The sequence below is a fragment of the Canis lupus genome, chromosome 25 (genome assembly GCF_011100685.1).
Source record: "Canis lupus familiaris isolate Mischka breed German Shepherd chromosome 25, alternate assembly UU_Cfam_GSD_1.0, whole genome shotgun sequence".
In the NCBI taxonomy this organism is placed as follows: domain Eukaryota; kingdom Metazoa; phylum Chordata; class Mammalia; order Carnivora; family Canidae; genus Canis; species Canis lupus.
The window spans coordinates 2,059,015-2,081,873 of NC_049246.1; the positions used below are offsets into that span (position 1 = coordinate 2,059,015).

General features: G+C 37.0%; 1 protein-coding gene across 3 annotated transcripts in view; it reads right to left on the reverse strand.

The window, feature by feature from the left end:
- The window catches only part of NHLRC3 (NHL repeat containing 3), a 59,314-nt gene that overhangs the window by 19,554 nt on the left and 16,901 nt on the right, over positions 1-22,859 (reverse strand). For 2 of the 3 annotated variants that reach the window (XM_038573164.1, XM_038573161.1), the window contains one exon: positions 17,907-18,333. The exons of the other annotated variant lie outside the window; for it this stretch is intronic. In XM_038573164.1, coding sequence (XP_038429092.1) covers positions 18,267-18,333 — 67 coding nt within the window. In that variant the 3' untranslated portion in view covers positions 17,907-18,266. Of the gene's footprint in view, positions 1-17,906; positions 18,334-22,859 lie in introns of those variants that run through there. 3 annotated transcript variants of the gene reach the window in all.

Here is a 22,859-nt window from a genome sequence, read left to right on the forward strand (position 1 = left end):
GAAAGCCTTAGAGATCAAGTCATATTTTTATAATAATAATAACATAAAGAACTCAGTTTCAAAGATCAAAATGTAAGTGCAATTAAGTTAGTTCATAGAAGCTTTGTTTTTGAAAAATCTAGACTATTTTATTGTGAAAAAGTATTTAAAATTTTTTAATCAAAATATGTCTTCAGAAAAGTACACGTCATAAAAGTAAAATTCAATCACTTTTCATAAAATGAACACATTCTTTTAAGCAGAAAATAAACAGTATATTAACGGCACCTTAAAAGCCCCCCTTTTTGCTTCTATCAAGTCATTACCTGCTATGGTGACAATTTTCTCATCTTGTAATGACACAGAGTACTTTAACCAGTTTATATACTTTCTATAAATAAAATCATCCAGTACCTATTCTTTAATTCTGACTTTTTTGCTCAACTCCATGTCTGAGAGATTCATTCATGTATGTGTAGATATACATCATGCATGTATTGCTGTATAGCATTCCACTGAGTGAATATTCCATCTACAATTATCAATATTAAGGTCAATAAGCATTTGGTTAGCTTCCCAGTTTGGGATGTAATAGTGGTGCTATAAATATTCTAAAAAGTGCCTTTTGGTGATTATATATGAGACTGCATTATTGAATAATAAGATATGCCTACATTTGGCTTTACTTTTCCAAAGGGGTAGTACCACTTTACATCATGAAGAGGTGTGCGAGTTCCAGTTGGGGTAAAATTTTTCAAGAGGAAAAATTGTTGCAAAGGGAAGTCTTCAAAAGAAGAAAACGGCCAAATCCCAAGATGAAATATTTTTTCTCATTTCAATTTTTAATGGGCTAAAAGATTAGTGATGGAAATAGGAATTGCTGGAGTACTATATATATATAATTTTCATTGTATCACTAGTGAATTACAACCCAATCCTATCTTCCAACTTAAAACTCACCTTCTCCAAGTCCATCTCAAAAGCTACTAACTCCATCAAGTCTATCCTCTCAATTAGCAGTGACATCATTCATTTAAACTCTCTCACTTTATGTTAAGTTTCAACCTGTATTTCAGATACATTGTATATCTTATCTCCCCTGATTTATTACCAGCTTGAGCTGGTTTGAGGGCAGAGATTGTACCTTTTTTCTTTTCTTCTTTTTTTTAGTATCATTATCTATTCCACATAGACTTTTACCCATGAAGGGAGGAGATTTTCATATGCTCGTTCAGTGAATGCATAATTTTCACATTTATTGGGCTGAGTCTCACTCCTTTATTTCCGGCACCACCATGTGTCACTATCTCCTTGCCCTACAGAACAAACGACTAAAGACTTCATTTCATAAACCTTAAGTTTGAAGCTCATCTCCAACTTGCCCCAGGGAGCAGCGAGTGAGGAGGAGTGTGGAGGGAAGGCAGAAAGCTAAGCAATTTTTATTGTTCAAAGGAATGCGGTGCAATATGCTCTCTTGGAGCTCTGGGGATTTAAATATCAGAGGGATTGCTGGCAGCTTGGGTTTGCATATGCAGCACAGTTTGGGAATGCTCATATGGTGTGTGATTGTGCTGTGCCTAGAACTGACAGTGCCATCTGTTCCTTGCTTTATTGAACAATGGGACTTAGCCTGTCCTCTCCAAATAAGCACACATGCATGTGCGCGCGCACACACACACACACACACACACACACACACACGCATTAGCTCCAGCTTCTACCCCAGCCTCAACAGAAAACACTTAATTGACTTCCCATGTCAGGTTTTAATCTCAGTAGGAAATTTAGATGAGTCAGTTATCTAAGTCATGAGATCCTCCTCTTTCAGGGAGAACTGAAAAGTCCAAGTGGCTAGGAAACCGGTAATCATCACATGCAAAACCACTCAGTGTAGAAGATGAATTATAATGACAGATGGTAGCAGTTGGAAAAAAAAGGAAAAAACTATAGAAAGGAGCATGCTGGTGAAAATGTATCAGCATAGAAGTCAGATGTGGGCAATGTAATAAAATAGCAATACAAGATTATAGAACTTAGTTTTCAAAAAAAGGCTAAGAAGAACTATTCTATTTTGTTAGGTATACCTGTATACCTGTCCATAGTTTAGAAATAGTTATTTCCTTATAGCATGATTATTATCATCATCAAATACAGAAAAACGGAGCTCAGTGTTATCCAGATGCAACAGTCTTGTGAGAGATCATGTGACCTGAACAGAAAGGGAGAAGTTGAGCAACATGATTAATGAGTCATAGGTGCAGAAAACATTGTCTGGTATTTTTCTGTGCTTCTGGTATTTTTCTGTCTCAATTTTATGTAGTTATATTCTTTCCAAAAATATATGATTGAAAGTTTGACTAAACAAAACATAGTTTGATTTTTCCACAATTGTGGATCTTTTCACACACACACACACACAAATCACAAATCAAGAAAAGTCTTTTTTATTTCTTCAGAATAGGAGTCTACTTTGGACTCAGAAAATATAGGCATCATAATGATGGCCTTCAGAATAGAGAGGTATGCGGATGTCAAGGTATGCAGGCAGGTGGAAGCAACAATCATTTTCAGCAACATGTTACCATAGTTAACCTGCAAAAAGTCTTTCATTACAAAGCACAATGAAATGCCTGGTAAAATGTAACAAGCACTCTTTTAAGTGTATTAACTGAGCCTGTAAGACAGTAAGAACAATTCTGATTTAAAAAAAAAAAAAAAAAAAAGAACAATTCTGTGGGGCCAAAGTGAAAAGGAAATTAAAAATCTATAAGCAGACTCTGGATGACCTCTGTTCTGAGGAAGGTGGAAGTTTCAGTGACCTAAGGGCTAGAGTTCCACACCGACTGAAGACTAGGTAGGTCTTAGGTAGTCTGATGCAAAAGTTCAAGTCCAAATAGGATATTTGCATGGTTTTAGAATGTCTATCCCCAAATATGTAATAATTTAAAAGGGAAAATAGTAAATTTACAGTGGAGCTTCTTGGCAGTCATCATCTTAGCCAAGTGATCATGGTTACCATCTAAGTAATAGCTCTATATTGACATTGTGTGCTGCATTTGGAAAGCCACAGCACTTCTGTGGTATCCTTCCCACTGATGCATGATTTCAGAATAAGCATGAGAAAACATCAAACAAACCCAAAGTGAGGGACATCCTACAAAATAACTGAGCACTACTTTTGCAAAGTATCAAGGTCATGGTATGGGGTACTGTCACAGATCGAGGAGACTAGGGAGTCAGATAAACGTAAGACAAGGACATGTAATGTGAGATCCTGCATTAGGTCCTAGAACAGATGAAAGACACTAATTGGAAACCTGGTAAAAGGTGAGAAATTTTCTACTTTATTTAACTAACTTTAGTAAATAGTGTTGTAACAAGGTTAATGTCTTTGTTTTGATCAATATCCTGTGGTTATGGAAGCTGTTAATATAAGGGTGACAGGTGTATGGGAATGCTATACTGCTTTTGCAATTCTTTAAAGCTAAAATCATTTCCAAAAAATTAAGTGCTAAAACAGGTACCAGTGACCCAGTGACCTCTTTGGGGTTATCAAGGGGATCAAGAAAAAAGGTGAAACAGGAAAAACAAAAGGATCATTAGATCATGACTAGAAGAATTTATTAAATTCAACTCATCATAGGCTGGCGGACTCTTTCTCTTCTTTTTGACTATTATAGACTGTGTGAGGTGTGTGGACAGAAGTCACTGGTTAAGTGACAAGTCACTGCTAATGGAAATGTAAACCTCGAAAGGAAGCCGTCAGACAAGCAGGCACCATCAACATTCCAAGTGGCTTGAAATTTCCTGGAAGCAGCTCCTTCCTCTTTTAATAAAACTTTGCCCTGGGCACTGTAACTTTAATGGAACCATAAAAGTAACAAGGCATTAAACAAATCTCAGACTTAAGAGGCTGGAAAAGTGAGAGGGTGAAGATACTCAAGTTAATCAAATCCACTTAATGATAGCTCCAATGAATGTAAATCAATTACTCCCAGGTTTTACGTTCTTCAATGCTCCTGAGATTTTGTTGTGGTATTCTAAACAGAATATAAGAAAATATCAAGCAAAAACTGATGAAACTTCTGGGAAAATTAACAAATTCATTTTTCTCAATTAAGAGCTCAAGGAGATCAAAAAATATTTACTACAGATAATACAAATAGCAAGCTTTATCTAACTGCAGTAGAGAATACTCATTCTTTTCAAGAATAAATGGAGCTTTTACAAGATCGACTGTATACTTAGCTACAATTCAAGTCTCAATATTCCAGATTATCTATATCACACATACTGCTTTCTCTGTCAATTATGCAGTTAAGTTCAAAATCAGTAACACAATGATGAATAAAATTCCTCATAACTGTAAACTTAAAAACAGACTTCAAAGAAGAATCATTTATGGAATTAAGAAAGTACTTGGAGTGGAATTATATTTTATTTAAATTCAATTAATTAACATACAATGTATTATTGGTTTCAGAGGTAGAAGTCAGTGATTCATCAGTCTTCTACCCGATGCTCATTATATCACGTGTCCATCACCCACTTACCCCCACACCAACCACTGCCTCCCTGCCATCCCCTCCAGAAACTGTTTTCTATGATTAAGAGTCTCTTATGGTTTGTCTCCCTCTCTGATTTCCTCTAGTTTTATTTTTTTCCTCCCTTCCCTTTATGGTCCTCTGTTTTGTTTTTTAAATTCCACATTAGTGTGAGATCATATGTAATTGTCTTTCTCTAATTGACTTATTTCACTTAGCATAATACCCTCCAGTGGAATGGAGTTATAATGAAGATCCTACATATGAGAACTTAAACAGCCCAACAAAAGTGGCACTTAGAGGGAAAACCATAGCATTACACAATAGAAGAAGGATTTAAAATGACGAGCCAACCATACACTTAAGAAGTTAGAAAAAGAACAGAATAAACCCAAAAAAGAATAAAAAGAAAGGATAAGGAGCAAAAGACAAAATCACAGTATTAGAGAGAAAAAACAACAGAGGCAAACCCTGGTTCTTTGAAAAGAAAAATAGATAAGTCCAGCAATATGAATTTTTTTTAAAGAAGGAAATTGCAGATAAGCAAGATTAGGAATGAATAAAATGAGTGGAGTATAGCAGATATTAAAGAAAAAAATGCATGGCATTAGGAAGCTCCTACTTTGGTCCCTCCGGGTTTCAGCTTTTCCTCACTGGCCACTTCTTTTTTGGTTTACTTGATGCAATATGTTGGTCTTCAAAGTTGAATATTCCATTTCTCAGGTATAAGCTCATCTTCTGGTCTATACAGGCTTGTGTCTGTGGAATCTGTACACCTCTTCAGTCAGTAGGGTTGTAGAAAAAGACAGCTGCTGGAAGGCGAGAAAACTCTCACCCAACATGGTGTTCCTTGTGCAGTCAGACTGTTTCCCCACTCACGCTCAGTCCTCGGTGCCCCACTGGCTCATACTCTCATAGCCAGTAAGAAGTTACTTTTTTTTTTTTTTTTTTGAAGTCTGTCTCTGTACTAATCTCTAGGGTATAAGGTGACAGACAACTTAATTCTAGCAGTTTTGGAGCTCTGAGAAAAATAGATTTTTCTTTCACTCTGTGTTTCTGATGAGAGCCCAGGAGCTGGCTATAAAACCAACATAATATAGTTTCTGTTGAAATTCCTGTCCAACTGAAGGGGTTCACATCATTTAATAGGGGAGGTTTACAGAGCTAAGAGACTCCGCCGATATCACAGTTATAAACTCAATCTAGGTCTGTTGGGTCCAAATACTGCCTCTTTTCCTGTTACTACCTTTGAGGTTACATTTTTACTTCCTGTGATGCACTGTTTCTATTTTTATGCACTATTTATGTTTTTTGTGCTTTGTGTGACTGTCCTTACAACCTCCAAAGTGATACCAATGGAGGTGTTTCTGAATAATTTTACACTAAGGAAGGGTGTTATTTCATTATTTATAAAACCCTAAATGCATGGTGCCCTCATCAGGCTCTGCAGGCACATAAAATAAAACTTCCATGCAGAGAGAGCACATTTTTTTTTCCATAGTAACCTGTTTCTTACTTGAAAAATGAAAGATGAAGAATTGAACCAAATATTAATCCTTCCAGCCCTACTTGACTAATAAACTGACAGTATGAGGATAGACTCTGCCCTCCTTCTGAAGTACCTGATTTAATACTCACAAGGATCACAATAAGAGCTACAGTGTCTTGGGAACTGAGAATCACCAATTCTGTAATACCACAGAAATCCTAAGGATGCACTTTAATATAACTGGGTTAACAACAGCTTCAATTCTACCCTATGTTCAAGATCGAGTCCATGCATCTCTGTGTGGTTTGAATGAGAGATTTATACTAATCACCCCTATACTTTTTTTAAGATTATTTATTTATTTGAGAGAGAGAGAGAGAATGAGTAGTGGGAAGAGCAGAGGGAGAGGGAGAAGCAGACTCCTCAACGAGTAGGGAGCCTGAGCCAGGGCTTAATCCCAGGACCCTGAGATCATGACCTGAGCCCAAAGCAGAAGCTTAACCGACTGAGCCACCCAGACACCCCTGTACTTTTCATTTATAACATTTTCCTGCCACAAAAATCTCTGTGCCTATAAATGTACATATCTTCAAAATGTTGCAAGGAGGATGGGCTCATTGTAGAGAATAAGGTGGGAATTATGGGTAGGGAGGCAGGGGAGAAATCAATGTTTCCCCTTTCCTTTCCTTTATGGTATGCTCTCTCTTACTTTCCCAACTTGGTGGAAGGAGCTCAAAGCATAAGAAAAACTAGAGCAAACCCCACTGCCCATTCTGTGGCCTTCCAACCTGTGTCAACTATCCTTTTCAATTTTTTAAATTCTAGTCTCTTCTCAGCAAGTATGTACAGTTCTCTCCAATCTTAAAACCAGACACATAAATGTATTAAACCGTGGATTCCTCCTAGCTACCACTCTATCCTTCCCCTTTTCTTCTCAGGCAAGCTTCTTGAAAAATTAACACTCTTCATCTGTCCTTCCTCACCTCCAGTTGATTTCTCAACCCACAGCAAACTGGTTCCAATTTTTCCTATTTGCTTAACTGAAATTGCTGTTACCAAAGTTACTAAGAACTTCCTCTTGGCTCAACTCAGTGGTCATGTCATTGACTTGTCTCTAACATGTTTAAGTGCTGACCACACCCTCTTCTTAAAATTATTTTTTCTGTGGCTATAACTTCTGTCATGTTATTCTCCTCTGGATTTCCTCCCATTTTTCTGGTTGCTCTGTGTCCTTCACTAACTCTTTTCTTTAACTCGCCTCTTAAAACTTGTTGGCTTAAGGCTTTAATTCTCAGTCTTCAGTTACACTTTCTATTCTGAGTGATCTCACCTATTGTCTTAGTTTCCACTTCTGCCTAAACAAAGATGTCTCCCAAATACCCATCTCAGGCCAGACCTTTCTTCAGAGTTCCACCCTGGGATATCCAACTGCCTGTAAGAAATCTAATGTTAAATATACCACAAGCATCTCAACTTTAAACCATGCCCCAAATTATCTTTGCTTTTTCCTCAGAATCTGTTGAGATTCTTTAGTTTCCTTTTCCAAAAACTCCAAGCCAGAAATCCGGAGTCATTCTTAACTCCTTAGTGTCCCTCACTCTCCTCATCCAGTTCCAGGGAATCCCAGTGCCATAGATTCTAAGGTCCTCAGATGAGTCATTTCTATTTCCTCCTTTATACCAGACTGCTGGAGGAAATCTTGAGAGGATGTGGCCACCTGCTGGACCCTTAAGCTGAACCTAGGCAACTGGAAGATGCTCACTTCCTCTCCCATCCTTGGAATGTACATTCTGCCCACCATTCTCATATAGGGAGCTGTCACAGGGATCCAGCTTTGAGAGAGTAATGTGTTATTGAGACCACCTGGGCTGTATACAGGACTGAACCCCATGAAGACCTCTATATAAATTTTTTAAGATTCTGAAGAGCAGTTATGGAGATCTACTCATTCCGTGGCCATCCAAGACAAGCTTCATATATAAGTTCCCTTGCTTATTAAAATAGCTACGGACCAATCTGGATGGTTCTTTGGTCTTTCCCTGCCCTCCATGTACAGGGACCAGCTTCAGATTATACCTGGGACTGCCAAGGTTGTGAACCAACACCAATTGCCTTAGACCCTCTTTATATCTGACCTCTATTACTTCAATGACTTGGAGAATCCCTGTCATTGGTCACCTGTGCCCTTTACCTTTCTTCCCAAATATCCTCCCTAAGGTAACCCCTGTGACTTTCCCAAAACAGTAAATTTCACCTTGATGTTATACTTCTGTTGCATACCTGTCAATGTCTTCCTACTTCAACAGTCCCTAAACATGGGTTCAGGAATCAGTGTTGGGCTGTACTCATTATATTAATTTGAGGAATAGCATGGAGGAGAAGGAGAAATATGCTTTTTAAAAAAAGATTTTGTTTCTTTGAGAGAGAGAGAGAGAGAGAATATGAGCAGGGGGAGGGTCAGAGGGAGAGAGAGAATCTAAAGCAGACTCCATGCTGAGCAAGGAGACCAATGCAGGGCTGGACCTCAGGACCCTAAGATCATGAGCTGAACTGACTGAGCCACCCAGGCACGCATCCCAAGAAATTGGTTTTTTTTTTTTAATAAGCTACCACCAGAGTACTCTAATTCACAGCCAAGTTTGAAACTCTCAGAGGCAGAAGCCAACCCAAAATCACATAAGAAAAAGGTGATTAATCATTCTGGATGAGCCACTCAAGTTATCTCGTGCTAATGAGAAAACATGAGCCAAGTAGTACCCTGTATCTCAGGACTGTTGAGATAAAATCAAGTCAAAACTCAGCAGGTACAAAGTGTTCCCTATAACCTGGTCCCTGACTTAATTCTCTTAATTCTCATCCACCCTTTCCAAGAATCCTTTGTTCCAACACCACCAAGCTATTTATAACTTCCGGAGGTTTTCATGCTATTTTAGACCTCTATATATCTGCAGATGCTTTTCTCTGGTTCTGGAATGTCTTTCTCCTCCTCTTCCACCAGGAGAACTCCTACTTCCCCTTAGACAGTTTTCAAGCTTTACTGTTAATTGTTCCTAGACTCAAAATGAGAGCAAATCACTTCCTATTTATGCCTATATTCTTCCTTGGACATGTTTCTATTATTGTATTTACACTGCATTTAACTATCTGCTTACATGCCTGTGCTATCCATTGGTCTGTGATATCCTTAAAGACAGAGACAGTATCTTTGACATCTTTGAGTCATCAGCACCCAAAACAATACCTAAATATATTTGTTGAATGAATGAATTCCTTCAAAGGTGTTTCTAAAGTATCATGCCTAAATATTAGAAAATAAAGCTAAATGGCAGGAATTAGCCTTTAATCTAAATTAATTTCAGTAAGTGAAAAGCTTGACCATATCAATCACTAGGGTCTTCTTAGTCTCTAATCTTTACTTTTTGATCTGATGCTATGATTCCTGGGTCATTTGCTAAGGGGTAGAGCAGGGTCTGGAGAGCCTAGTGTTAAGAGTGTTTATTTATACAAGGATGAAACAAACAAAAATTTGTTTATGATTTCCACCAAGGATCAACCATCGTCTCCTGAGGAACCTATTACAATCCAGGCATTGCACCTGCCATTGAATATACAAAAATTAAATACAGTGGAGTTATGCCCAAAATCCAATGAGACACAAAACATACTTGATTAACTTCTGCCTGAAAGACTATGCTTATTCAATGAATTAATAGAATGGCCATTTATGGAAGTCAAAAGGTGATTTTTTAGATCATAAATGGTTGTTGTTCACAACAGAACTTGTACAAACAAGATGACACTAATGCATTTGTAATAGCTATTTATGGACTGGAGCCCAAGCTAGATGTCAAAAGTGGCTACAGCAGACACTAATGAAGTAACCAGTGGAGCCAGATCTATGTGTAGTTGTTTACTAATATGTTTATTATTATTTTTTTTTAGATCAGGGAGCCCTATGCCTTAATTACATTTAGCAATGGGTAAAAGTATTGACTGAGCCTGGATTCCTGATGTGCAAGTAGAAATCACAATGTCAGTTCTTCATCACTGGGTCATGTCGACTTTAAGGAAGGCAGGATGTCATATAACCTTATTTTCATGGTGGGGAAAAACCCTATTACTTTATACAAAAGGAAACTGAAGTCCCAGAGAGATTTCAATAAATGATTCAAAGTAACATATCAGCAGTCTATTTCATTTCAGACTCCAAGCCCACTCTCTTTCCACTGCACCCCAAACTGGATTACCATAAATAATGGACTAGATTTATAACACAAGTGTAAGTTGTCACTGAATTCACTTAACTGATCCTTTCTGTTCCAAATATGCTGTGGCCCAGAAAATGGTGCACCAATACGAAATGGGTGCATTCCATCAACACTCTAGTGTCTGAAGCTTCTTACTAGATGTAATATATGAGTAACTCAGGAGGAACTATAATTTTTTTCAATAGTACCAGGAGAGGAAAGTTATGGTTTAAAACTTCCGGCAGCTACAAGAGGAGTCAAGTCAGTGAAATTTCTCATTATGATTTCTGTCTTCATGTGGTAGAGCTTATGACCCAAAAGATGAAAAAAAATATCAAGAATTTTGTTATGAGGCACATACTGGCCAGTAGTGGGAATAGCCAGGCTCTAGAGGCAGGTAGATCTTGAAACGGGCTGGGTCACTTTCTATTCTTCACACTCAGCTTGATTATATAAATGACAATGCTAACAGCTGCCAGGAGGGTAGCTCTCAGGAGTAAATAACATGTGAAAAGGAACCTGGTATGGGATGTTCTTAGGCTTCATGTCCTCTTTTTGTGTGAGGCCCCTGGATCATTCCTTAGGCTCCAATTGGCTTCTCAGCCCCTCTCTTTTTCCCCAAATCAGAATTAGGAGGAGGTGAGTGAGGTACTCAGCTCAGGCATAAAATTTCAGGGGTTCCCCAAAGCACAGTAATCAAGGTAAAGAATATTTTAATGTGTATTTCTAATTAATATCCTGTAAGACTTGGCCTCAATTGCTTCACCTAATATCGGCTTTGTTGGATTCCATCTTTATTTAAAAGTTTGATATTTTCTTCTTCATGGGCTTTTTTGTGTTTTGCCTTTTTTAATTTTCAAAAATATTTTATCAAAATATGATTCACTCTTGATTATTATTTTGGTGAACTTTAAATTTTATATCCAAGCCAAGTGGCTCACTCACCTTCTGCTAATTCTACACCCAGTTCTTCCCTCTCTTCAGCCTCAGGTCTTAGCAGCCTTTCCACTTCTCTTAGAAGCCAACATTCTAGCCTTAGGGCTCCTTAATTCTAGACTGGTGGTGCAGTGGAGGCAGGTTTTTCAATGCCCCTTTCCTTGCCTCTCAAATGCAAGAAGAAAAAAAAAAGACCGTTTTAGGTCCCACTTTGAAGAAGTGAGGGAGAAAACAAACATAAAGTGAAGCAGGCTATTTTATCTGTCAGGAGTCACTGCATAGAGCCTAGAACCAATTGAGCCTGGCAAGTGCTACAGTAGAAACAGTGAAAGCATGGTGCTAGATCACCTGCATTCTCCAACCCTCAGAGGCTATGTGACCTGGGGAAGGTACTTAATCACTGGCCCTTACTAGCTATGCCAATTAGGGCAACTTATTTGAGTCCTACCACTTACTAGCTATGCCATCTTGGGAAGTTACCTGAGGTCTGCTAGTTATCAGTTGCACCATATTGGACAAATTCCTTTAGCTCTACCCCTTCCTAAATTTGACATCTTTGTCAAGGAACTTTAGTTCTGTCCTTACTAGGTGTGCCATCTTGGGTAATTACTCAAGCTCTACTCATTGTAAGTCATGTCATGTTGGGATGTTACATGAGCCCTTTCCTTACTAGCTATGCCATCTTGGGAAGTTGCTTAGGCTCTCTCTATGCCTTGGTTTTTCTCACCTGTAAAATGGGGCAATGAAGGTAGCTACCTTGTGGTTATCATGAAGATTAAATAAGTTAAGGCATGTAATACTCTTAGGATAATATCTGCTGGGCATTAAGAACTCAACCCATAGGGATGTCTGGGTGGCACAGCCGTTGGGCATCTGCCTTCAGCTCAGGTTGTGATCCCGGGGTCCTGGGATCGAGTCCCATATTGGGCTCCCTGCATGGAGCTTACTTCTCTCTCTGCCGGTGTCTCTCATGAATAAATAATCTTAAAAAAAAAAACAAAAACAATACATACAGGCAATTATTTGAAAAATGTTTCAGACCTAAACAAAGTGTTCAAAATGATAAAAGATGTAGCAGTAAAATTATACATATTTTCAAAAATGTTTTAACAATTCCATTTACTTGAGAATATGGCTATAATTTATTTTGTTCAAGGTGATGTGTGTTGCGTTCTTCCAAATAAGAGGCCTGTGGTTCTTTCAAGGTCCTACAACTGACTTGAATATGAGAAAGTTACGAAGTTTGTGAAACCTACAAAGTTCCTACTATCCCAATAGCTGTATCTGTTGAATTTTTTTCACTAACAATAATAATAGCTAGTACTTAGTGGACTGTCTCTATATGCTCTTCAAGTGCAATATTTCAGTGAATCCTCATGACAGTCTAATGAGGCAGGCACCACTGTCATGATCACATTTTAGAGATGGGTCTGGAGAACTTGAATAATTTGCCTGAGATCACAATGCAAGTAGAGGTGGAAAGAGGGTCACCATTCACTCACTGCTTTTCCAAATTATTTTAAGGTGTAGGACCCTCTGAGACTATGTTGCGGTTTTCTACACAGAGGTAATCTATTCTGTGGATATACATAGTTAAAATGAAAATATACCCCAAATATGGAGGTACCCATTAGCAAAGGATTTTTCTTATTTAGCAGTGCCTTTAAGGCACTTCCTTTTTTTCTTTTTTAAGATTTATTTATTTGAGAAAGAGTATGCTCGAGTGGGGGGGAGGGGCAGAGGGAGAAGAAGGAGAGAATCTCCAGCAGACTTCCTGCTGAGAGTGGAGCCCAACTCAGGGATTGATCCTACAACACTGAGATCATGACCTGAGCTGAAACCAAGAGTCGAACGCTTAACCAACTGAGCCGCTCAGGCTCCCCCTTTGGGGCATTTCCTGCTCATATATACCTGTGTGTAGACTGGAAATTTATTTAACATGCATTGAAATTATGAGATCCAAATGTATAGAGGAGTAACTCAGAGGGAGGCAGATGACACATCCGGTAGGACACCACATCTGGGAAGAATTTCCATTTCCTCACTTCACCACTGCATCCCAGGAGTAGTCATTGTACTAGATGGCGGCATTCCAGGTTCTGGAGGTCCACAGATGAAGGAGGACAGAATACATCTGAGAAGCATGTGCTACTGTCAAACCTTGTCAATTCTCTCCTGATGAGAAAGGTTAAAGTTTTTTAACCTTGTATATTCACATAAGGGAAAAAATATTAACCTGTTTAAGGCTTTGTGTTTATTTTTGGGTTTTTTTTGGCAACAAAGGGCTCCTCTGGGCCTAACAAGTGGTTACTTAGGTTTGGAAGAAGAGAAAGAGCCCTTCCTTCTTCCTGTGCTTGCATCAGCCACTGTGAAAGACTCCCCCTTGATATGCCATTGCTGTTCTTAACTCAGCTCTGATACTGGAAATTCTGCCCTACAGCTCTCGTCCTCTCCACCATTGAAAGATCTTGGATTCCAGGTGTGACTGTATTAATTGAGCATATATCATGTGCATAGCATGGAGCGAGGCATTATGAAAGACATAAAAGTTCCATTCTCTATTATTTTGCAAGCTTGATGGAGGTCAAGACATATAGAAGCAACTCAGAAACTGATAAACATTAGTATTTTAAGAATTGAAAAGGAAGAGGTCAGGGTAAGAGAGAAGTCTTCAAAACCAATTTCAAAAGCTATTAAAAAATTATAGTCACGATTTTGACAGCTGATGTCCTGTCAAATGTCCCAACAAGACTTTTGTTTCAAACTTGCCTTTCCTATGCTCCTAACCAGGAAAAGTAGTGGGGTTTTTTTCCCCCTATTAATTATAAGCTGTTGTTTCTACATAGGTACTTACAGGTCTGACAGAACTAATTGGTGCAGGTAATAATCTTTGTGTGCATTTTTCAAATTAATTTAAGATTCACTTTAATCTCCAGTCATTTCTTGAGGAGTCAGATACTTTATTGATGAGTCGAAATCTCGGTCCTCTTTTTCTTCAGTAGAAATGATCCATCATGTCAGCCCTATCAAGATCCTAGGAGGCTAAAGAAATTTTAGTCCATTTTTGTCTACAGTGAACCTGTCTTCTGCCTTTAGGAGTTATAATGTAGAACATGCCCTGCATGCCCACGACACACTGAGGCTTGGGGCATCAAGTAACTCTTGAAAAAAATATGTCATTGAGAGCCATACATTAATGAATGAGGATGTGAAATACTTTACTGTCAAAGCTACAAGTTGGTAAGTTTGATGTCCACTGAGATTATTCCTTACAGAAAGGAGAGGGGCTTTTTCTGAGTCTGTGCCTGGTAGAAGTGTTTTATATTTTCAGCCTTAGCTGCCTGCCATTCAACACTACTTTGGAATGCTCATGTTGCATAATGTATGAACTAATCATAGAAAGTAACCTTTCTTAGTCCAGATCATTCTCACCTTTCACCTTTCCTATCTTTCATACATGTTCAACCTCTTCTTTACTAACCAAGGTTTACCACTCCTACCTCTTCAACTACATAGCCCTACCTACATTGCTTTTCCTAACACTTAACTGTGTTTTAAGTGTTACTTAACAAGTACAGTGTGTACTTAACTAGCCATATGTGCTCTGCCATCCCTAAGCCTTAGTAATGACTACCTGCTGCTTTCTCTAGGCTTCAAATCATGCCTAAAGAAACTAAAGGAAATGGGAATACCTGACATTCAATATTCTTGCTCTCTGGTTTCAGTTTGCAATGAATTCCCTCATTTTGTGTTTCCTGGCATCTGCTATACTATACAACAGCTGTTCACATTCTTTTCAACTTCCTCTTACACCTAATCACTTTCTCTCACTCATCAAATGTACTGGGGGTGGGGGGGGTCAAGGTTATCGAACAGGTATTCTCTCACTTACCATTCCTCCACTTAAAAGTTCTTTTTTGTTGTTTTCATTCTCCACCTTCCCATTTTCTGTTTTGTTTCTGTTTGGATTCTCCAATCTTCTGTTTTGTTTTTTAATCAAGTCTATTGAGGCTTACTTTAATATTCAATACAACACTCTCATTTTAAGTGTACAGTTTGAGGAACTTTGACAGATACATAATGCCCATGAAACTACCACCAAAATGCAAATATAGTTTTTCCATTATATGAAAAAAGTTGCCTCACACCATTCATAATTCATCACCAACACCCATCATGGCTTCAAACACTGATCTGTTTTATCACTACAGAATTCTTTTGCCTTTTCTAGGATTTCAGATAAATGAAACCAACCGCCTATGTATTCTTTTATTTCTTGCTTTTTGTGTTCAGCATGATCTTTTTCACGTTCATCCACGTCCATGGTTGTGTAATTTTTATAAATAAAGTTTTGTTTAAACTCATTCATTTACACATGTCCATGGCTATTTTCATGCTATAGTGTCAGAGCTGAGTATTTGAAAAGACCGCATGGCCAATAATGCTTAAAATATTTATTGTCTGGCTCTTCACAGGAAAACTCTGCCAACTCCTGATCCAAGTGGCCAAATATTATGGTATAAAATCTTTTGTATTTCTTTACTATTCTCTTAATGTCTATAGGATCTGTATTAATAAAACTACTTCCATTTCTGATATTGGTAATTTGGGTTTTTTTTCTTGATCAGTATAGCTAGAGGTTTGTAAATTTCATTGATCATTTCTAATATGTTTTTATTTCATTAATGTCTGTTGTCTACTTGGTTGATTTCAATTTATTTATTTTCTTCACTAATCTTTGCCTTAATCTGCTATTTCTTTTTAAGGTGAAAACAGAATACTAATTTTAGATTTTCTTCTTTCCTCACACAAAGATTTAAACTTATAAATATATTTCTAAGCACTGCTTTAATATATTTTACATATTTTGACATGTATTTTTACTTAGTATTTTCTTGCTCCTTCTGTGATTTTTTTCTGTGACATAAGTTAAAAAAGTGTAATATTCAATTTTCAAATATTTGATGATTTTTCAGATATATTATTTTTTATTTCTATTTTAATTCTAGTATGGTCAGAAAATATGTTGTCGTGACTCCAAACTGATTAAATTTATTAAGAGTTGTTTTGTGGCCTAGCATGTGGTCTTAATGTCTGTTTCCTGTGCACTTAAAAGGAATGTGTATCCTTGCAGTTGTTGTACATAGTGTTCTACAAATATGGTCAAACTTGATAGCGTTATTCAGGTCATCTCTATCTTTATTTTTGCGTGTGTCTAGTTGTTCTATCAGTTGCTGAGAGATGGATTTTAAAAGTTTTTCCCTTGATGGCAGATTAATCTATATTTCTGTTTTATTGTCAATTTTCCCTTTAATCTATTTCTAAAATATTGCTATTGATCATATATACATTTTAACTTTTGGCTCATCCTGGACATAAAAAGATGTTTTTATCCTTATAAGCTTTCTCTCTTTATCTCTGGTCATATTTATTCTGATGACTACTTGGATAGTAATATAGCAACTTCAACTTTCTTAAAATTACTGTTTATAATGGAATATTTTTTTCATCCTTTCGCTTTTAATTATCCTATATTTATATATAAAGCTTATCACTCGTGCATTTTTTAATTCAGTCTGACAATTGCTGAATATTAACTAGAGTATTTAAGCCATTTACACTTAATTTAGTACTTAATATGACAGGGTTTAAATCTACCATCATGCTGCTTTCTATTAGTCCCATTTCCCTCTTTTTCAGGGTTCTTTTGGGATTGGCTATTTGTATAGCATTTTACCTTTTTCTTTTGGCTATTATATATACATTTGTTTCATTTTTGGTTACAATAGAATTTACAATACTTCTCTTTACATTGTCAGAATCTACTTTCAAATGATATCGTACCACTTCTCATATTCTTATAATAGTATATTTTCATTTCGTCATCTCATCCTTTATATCATCTATGTACTTCTATAAATTATATAAATTCATCAATGCATTGTTATTAGTTTTGCCTTAAGCAGTCAGTTATCTTCAAAAAAATTTTTTTCTAAAAGAAAAACAATGACCTTTATATTTAGCCACAAATTTTCCAATTCAGGCCCTTTTTATTCCTTTGTGTAGATCCAAGTTTTCAAATGGTATCATTTTCTTTCAGACTAAAAATCATCATTTAATATTTCTTGCAGTATAGATTTGATGACAATGAATATTCCAGCTTTTGTTTGCTTGAAATATTTCTTCAATTTTCACAGAAACATTTATTGGATCCAGAATTCTAGACTGACCTTATTTTTTTCCAGCAATGTAAAGATATTCCATTGTTTTATGATTTATAACCATTCTTATGTCTTTTCCCACTATATAATAAATACCCTCTTTCCTCCAGTTTCTAAAAATATGTGCCTCATTTCCTTCTAAACCTTTACCAACAATACCTTTAAAATTCAAATTTTTAACTAACAATCTGTTTACAATATATGCATTCTCTAAGATGATATAGGCTTTCAGCATTGTGCTTAGTTCTTTCTGAGCCCTAACCAGTTGACTTTATTTTTTTATTTATATTTTTAAAAGATTTTATTTATTCATAAGAGACACACACATGGGGGGGGGAGGGGGGGAGGGAGAAGCAGGCTCCATGCAGGGAGCCCGATGCGGGACTTGATCCCAGGTTTCCAGGATCACATCCCAGGCCAAAGGCGGCACTAAACCGCTGAGCCACCGGGGCTGCCCCCCAGTTGACTTTAATGTCATACTTCTACCAAGTCTAAAACAATTTAAGCTTTTTATTATCTTACTCTTCAAAATTTTTCCAGCCTCTACCTATTGTCCATTTCTATATTATAGTTTTATATTTTTAAGTATGCTTATCAGCAGGACTCCTTTTCTAGGTATCAAATCTGTATTAGTTTACTGCAGCTGCCGTAGCAAATTATCAGCAACTTAGCGGCCGAAAACAACAGAAATTCACATTCTTTCATAATACTGAAGGCCAAAATCAGTATCACTAGGCCAAAATCAAGACCCAGGCAGGGCTATGTCCCCTCTGGAAGTGCTAGAGAGGAATCCACTTCTTGCCTTATCCAGCTTCTGGTGGCTGTTGGCATTCCTTGGCTTGTGGCTGTATCACTCCAAGCTCTGCTTCACGGTCACACTGACTTCTCTTCTATATATCAAATCTCCCTCTACCTCCCTATTAAAATGAAACATGTGATTACATTAGGGCCCACTGAGATAATCTAGGATAACCACATCTCAAATTCCTAAATGTAGTCACATCTCCAAAGTCTTTGTTTTCTGTGGTAATGCTCACAAGTTCTAGAGATAAGAACCTGGAGATATTGGGGATGTTGATGGGGGGGGGGGAGGCATTATTAAAACAATCTACTTATTTTTTCATGTGAAATGTCATCCCAGTGTCACTGAACGTCAGCTGGACATACAAAATTCATCAGTTGTGAAAAGCTTTCAAAAGTAGATTTATGGGAGAAACTAGAGGGGAGCAGGTTGGAGAGATCTGTATAAAATGTAGTACAGAATACAGAATATCTTTGAAGTTTCTTTGAAAATTCAAACAGTATTTAAATACAGTATTTCAACACCTACGAAAGACAAAAGATTCTTGTATATAATTGGATGAGGGGAGTGCCTGGGTGGCTCAGTGGCTGAGTGTCTGCCTTTGGCTCGGGTCGTGATCCCTGTGTCCTGGGATCGAGTCTCTCATCGGGCTCCCTGCAGGCAGCCTGCTTCTCCCTCTGCCTGTGTCTCTGCCTCTGTCTGTCATGACTAAATAAATAAAATCTTTTTTTAAAAAATAATTGGATGAGGAAGAAGTGAGGGACAGCATAAGAGTCATATCTTTGCAGAGAAAAATAAGCAATAGATAAAGACCGCAATGCTTAAAGTCACCATATGAGGCTGGATATTCCAATGAGGCTCTGAATTCTGAAAAAAGAAACAGATCCAGAATTGGCAGGGGGGTGGGAGTGGAGAATGGTAAAACAGTTGACAAATGAATAAAACCAAGCAAAAAGGAGAGGAAATACGTCTTAAGAAATAGATGAGGGCAAGTGCAGGCTGATAGAAGAATCCTACACACAGGCCTGATATGAAATCCAAGTAGATAAACTATAAGATCATTTGATCTGAGAAGCTTAAGCTAGTTAATGATATACTAAACCATTAATACAAGGTAATGAGTCATTCATTTAATCAACACTTGAGGGATCCCTGGGTGGCGCAGCAGTTTGGCGCCTGCCTTTGGCCCAGGGCGCGATCCTGGAGACCCGGGATCGAATCCCACGTCGGGCTCCCAGTGCATGGAGCCTGCTTCTCCCTCTGCCTATGTCTCTGCCTCTCTCTCTTTCTCTCTCTGTGACTATCATAGATAAATAAATTAAAAAAAAAATTAAAAAAAAATTAAAAAAAAAAAAAAAACACTTGACAAGTATTTGACCACCTACTATGTTCCAGGCACTTTGGCAATGAACAAAAGCAAAGTCATCCCAGCCTTGCATAAAAGCTTATATTCCACAGAGGGAAACAAGTGATATGCAAGTAAAGAATCAAATGAGCAGTATCAGAGAATTACAAAAACTATAAAGAAAATAAACAAGGTGAGAGAATAGAAAATGACAGGAGTAGATGCTTATTTAGAACAACATTCAGGACGCACCTCTTTAAAGAGGTTGTATTTGAGCAGAACCTGAAAGAGTATACAAATTGAGCCAAATAAAGATCTGGAGTAAGTGTATTCCAGGTAGATGGGAGAGTTGCTCAATAAATAAATGGTGGTACTATCCCATTTGAGAGTGGGAGAAAGGGAATGAGTACGTATCTTAAGTCTGTTAAGTCTGAAATAACTGTTACATGTCCAAGTAGAAATGTCAAGGAAGCAATTGGCTATGCAAGCAATAGCAAAGAAAAGTAGTTTGAACCAGAGGTTCAAAGTTACATGACGAATTTACATACCAGCACCTAGAGAAGTCTTGCCACAAAAATAATCCAATCTTAATCTGACACAGTCTCTCGCACTGACTACCAATTTACAGGGTCTAGAGAAGACAAAGTAACATGTTAAACGAATCCAGAAGGTTGAAATCAACAAAGTCCAGATTCTCGGGAAACTAGAACAGATAACTGCTTTCTTCAACAAATATATTACAAGAGAAGAGAAAGCAAGACACAAGGCTGGAGACATAGATAGCAAGAAAAGGAAGAGGAAGACGAAGAAACTACAGTTTAAATATAAGAAACAAATTTAAAAATGGAATTTATTTCAACCCTGGCAAAAAATACATGAGATACTGAGGTAAAATCAGAACAAGGACAATATTTAACAGTATTAAGGGACTACTAATTTTAAGATTTTATTTATTTATTTATGAGACAGTGAGGGAGCAAGAAAGAGAACATGAGCAGGTGTAGGATTGGGGGCGAGGCAGAGGGAGAAGCAGACTCCCAACTGAGCAGGGAGCCTGCCATGAGGCTTGATCCTGGGACTCTAGGATACTGACCTGTGCCGAAGGCAAATGCTTAACCAATTGAGCCACTTGGGTGCCCCAAGGGACTACTAATTTTAAAGGTGGTAACATCATGTTCAAAAAAATTATTATTACCTTATAGAAAACATGCTAAGTTAGTTTAAGATAAAATAATATGATGTTGGAGACAATACAAAATAATCTAACAGCATAGGCACACGGTAAGTATGCAAAGATATCAATAAGATGACATGTCTACAAGTTGACAATTGATGAAATATTTCATGATATAAAGTTCAAAAAATGGAAGTAGGATTATTTAGGATTTTATTATCTAAGCTTTAAAATCCAAATAAAGAAGGAAACTAATGCAATCATTACTAAAGATGTAATAATTTGACATCACCAGTAATGAGCCTGTGATTGCATTTTATTGCCTTCCAACCTGATTTTTAGGATGTCTGAAACAATTACTGCGAATACCTCTGTGGGATGCATAAAAAAATCTACAAGAGACAAATTTGCATTTTAACCTGAGCTGTTGTCTGTGAAATGGTTTCTTTTTAGGGAAAAAAAAAAAAAGATAGAAAAACAGAGCTGTTTTTCTAAACTGTTCCCAGAGGTGAACTGATAAATAAGTATACACATAAACACTTAAAAGTTTTTTAGAACCATTTTCCTTCATTTTTCACAGACTGACTTCGTTTTCATTTGGAAAATATTTTAAAAAGATTCAACAATTTAATGTGTGCATAACTTTTAATCTTTGAGGTGGAATTATTAGAAACACTGTCAAAAGGTCATACTACAGAGAAAGCAAATTATATAAATGAGTAAGAAAATTGAGTAAAAACAAATTATTGGTCACTATCATGAAAACCTAGTCACCTGCCAGGCTGTCCAATACAGTAGCCATTAGTCACATGTAGCAACTTAAATTAATTAAAAATAAAGCTGAAAAAAATTCAGTTTCTTAGACACACGAACAACATTTCAAGTGCTCAATAGTCCATGAGCTAGGGGCTACCATGCTGAACAGCAGAAATTCAGAACACTACCACCATTATTTCAGTCGAACCCTGACCAAGACTGTCCATCCACTCAGTGATGTGTACACCAAATAAGAATAATATTTATGGAGCAACTGGCTTAAAGACGCTATCCCTTCTTCACATCTTCTTTGATTACATTAAAAAAGGTTTCTTTATGTTATAATAAGTTTTTGTTGAAGGCTTGTTGTTTTATTTCACCTATAAATAACCATACAAATGACATATGGGGAAAAAAGTTGTTTCCTGAAGAATGGATCTATTTCATTTCAGCAGATGAAAATGAAATATGCACATTTCCTTCTTTGCTAAGGCTACAATAAAACTCAGAATTAACTTAATGCTTAATTGCCATAACTATTATCCAGGTTTTTTTTTTTAAGATTTTATTTATATATTTATTCATGAGAGACACAGAGAGAGAGAGAGAGAGAGGCAGAGACACAGGCAGAGGGAGAAACAGGCTCCATGATGCGGGACTCAATCCCAGGACTCCACGATCATGCCCCGAGCCAATGGCAGGCGCTAAACTGCTGAGCCACCCAGGGATCCCCCTATTCAGGTTTTGAATAAATGTATTTTCCTCCCCTCTATGCAATTCTTGACATTAGTCTCTTTTAATGTATTTAAAAATTTTTATTGTAAAGAGGCTCAAATTCCTTTTGGAGATGGTGGAACACAATTGATAAATTCTACACAATGGCACTCTACTGCCCTCTTTCTTTCAAGAATAAAAATTCTAAGCAAGAATTTACCAAGTTTTTCCAACAATAACCCTAAGAAAAAACCTGTACCTTTCATTAATCAACATATTGTACACATCAATGCCAAAAGTCATTACAAAACTAAGTAGTAATTCGTAATAAAATCCCGAGATTTAAAAAAAAAAAACCCTGGCTAAATATAAAAATTACCAAAACTCAATAGCAAACATATTTATTGGGAAAGTACCAATATTTCCATTAAATCAGAAATTATCATTACTATCATTTAACATGTCTTGAACAAGGTAGCTAATGCAATAAATTTCTAAAAATCAAACAAACAATAAATAATTGAAAGACATATAATTACCTTTATTTTCAGAGTGGCATACCTAGAAAATCTGAATATCTATAATAGCTAATTAAAATTAGTAAGAGCTTATTAAGGTGAATAGAAATGACATACATAAAAAGAATTGATGC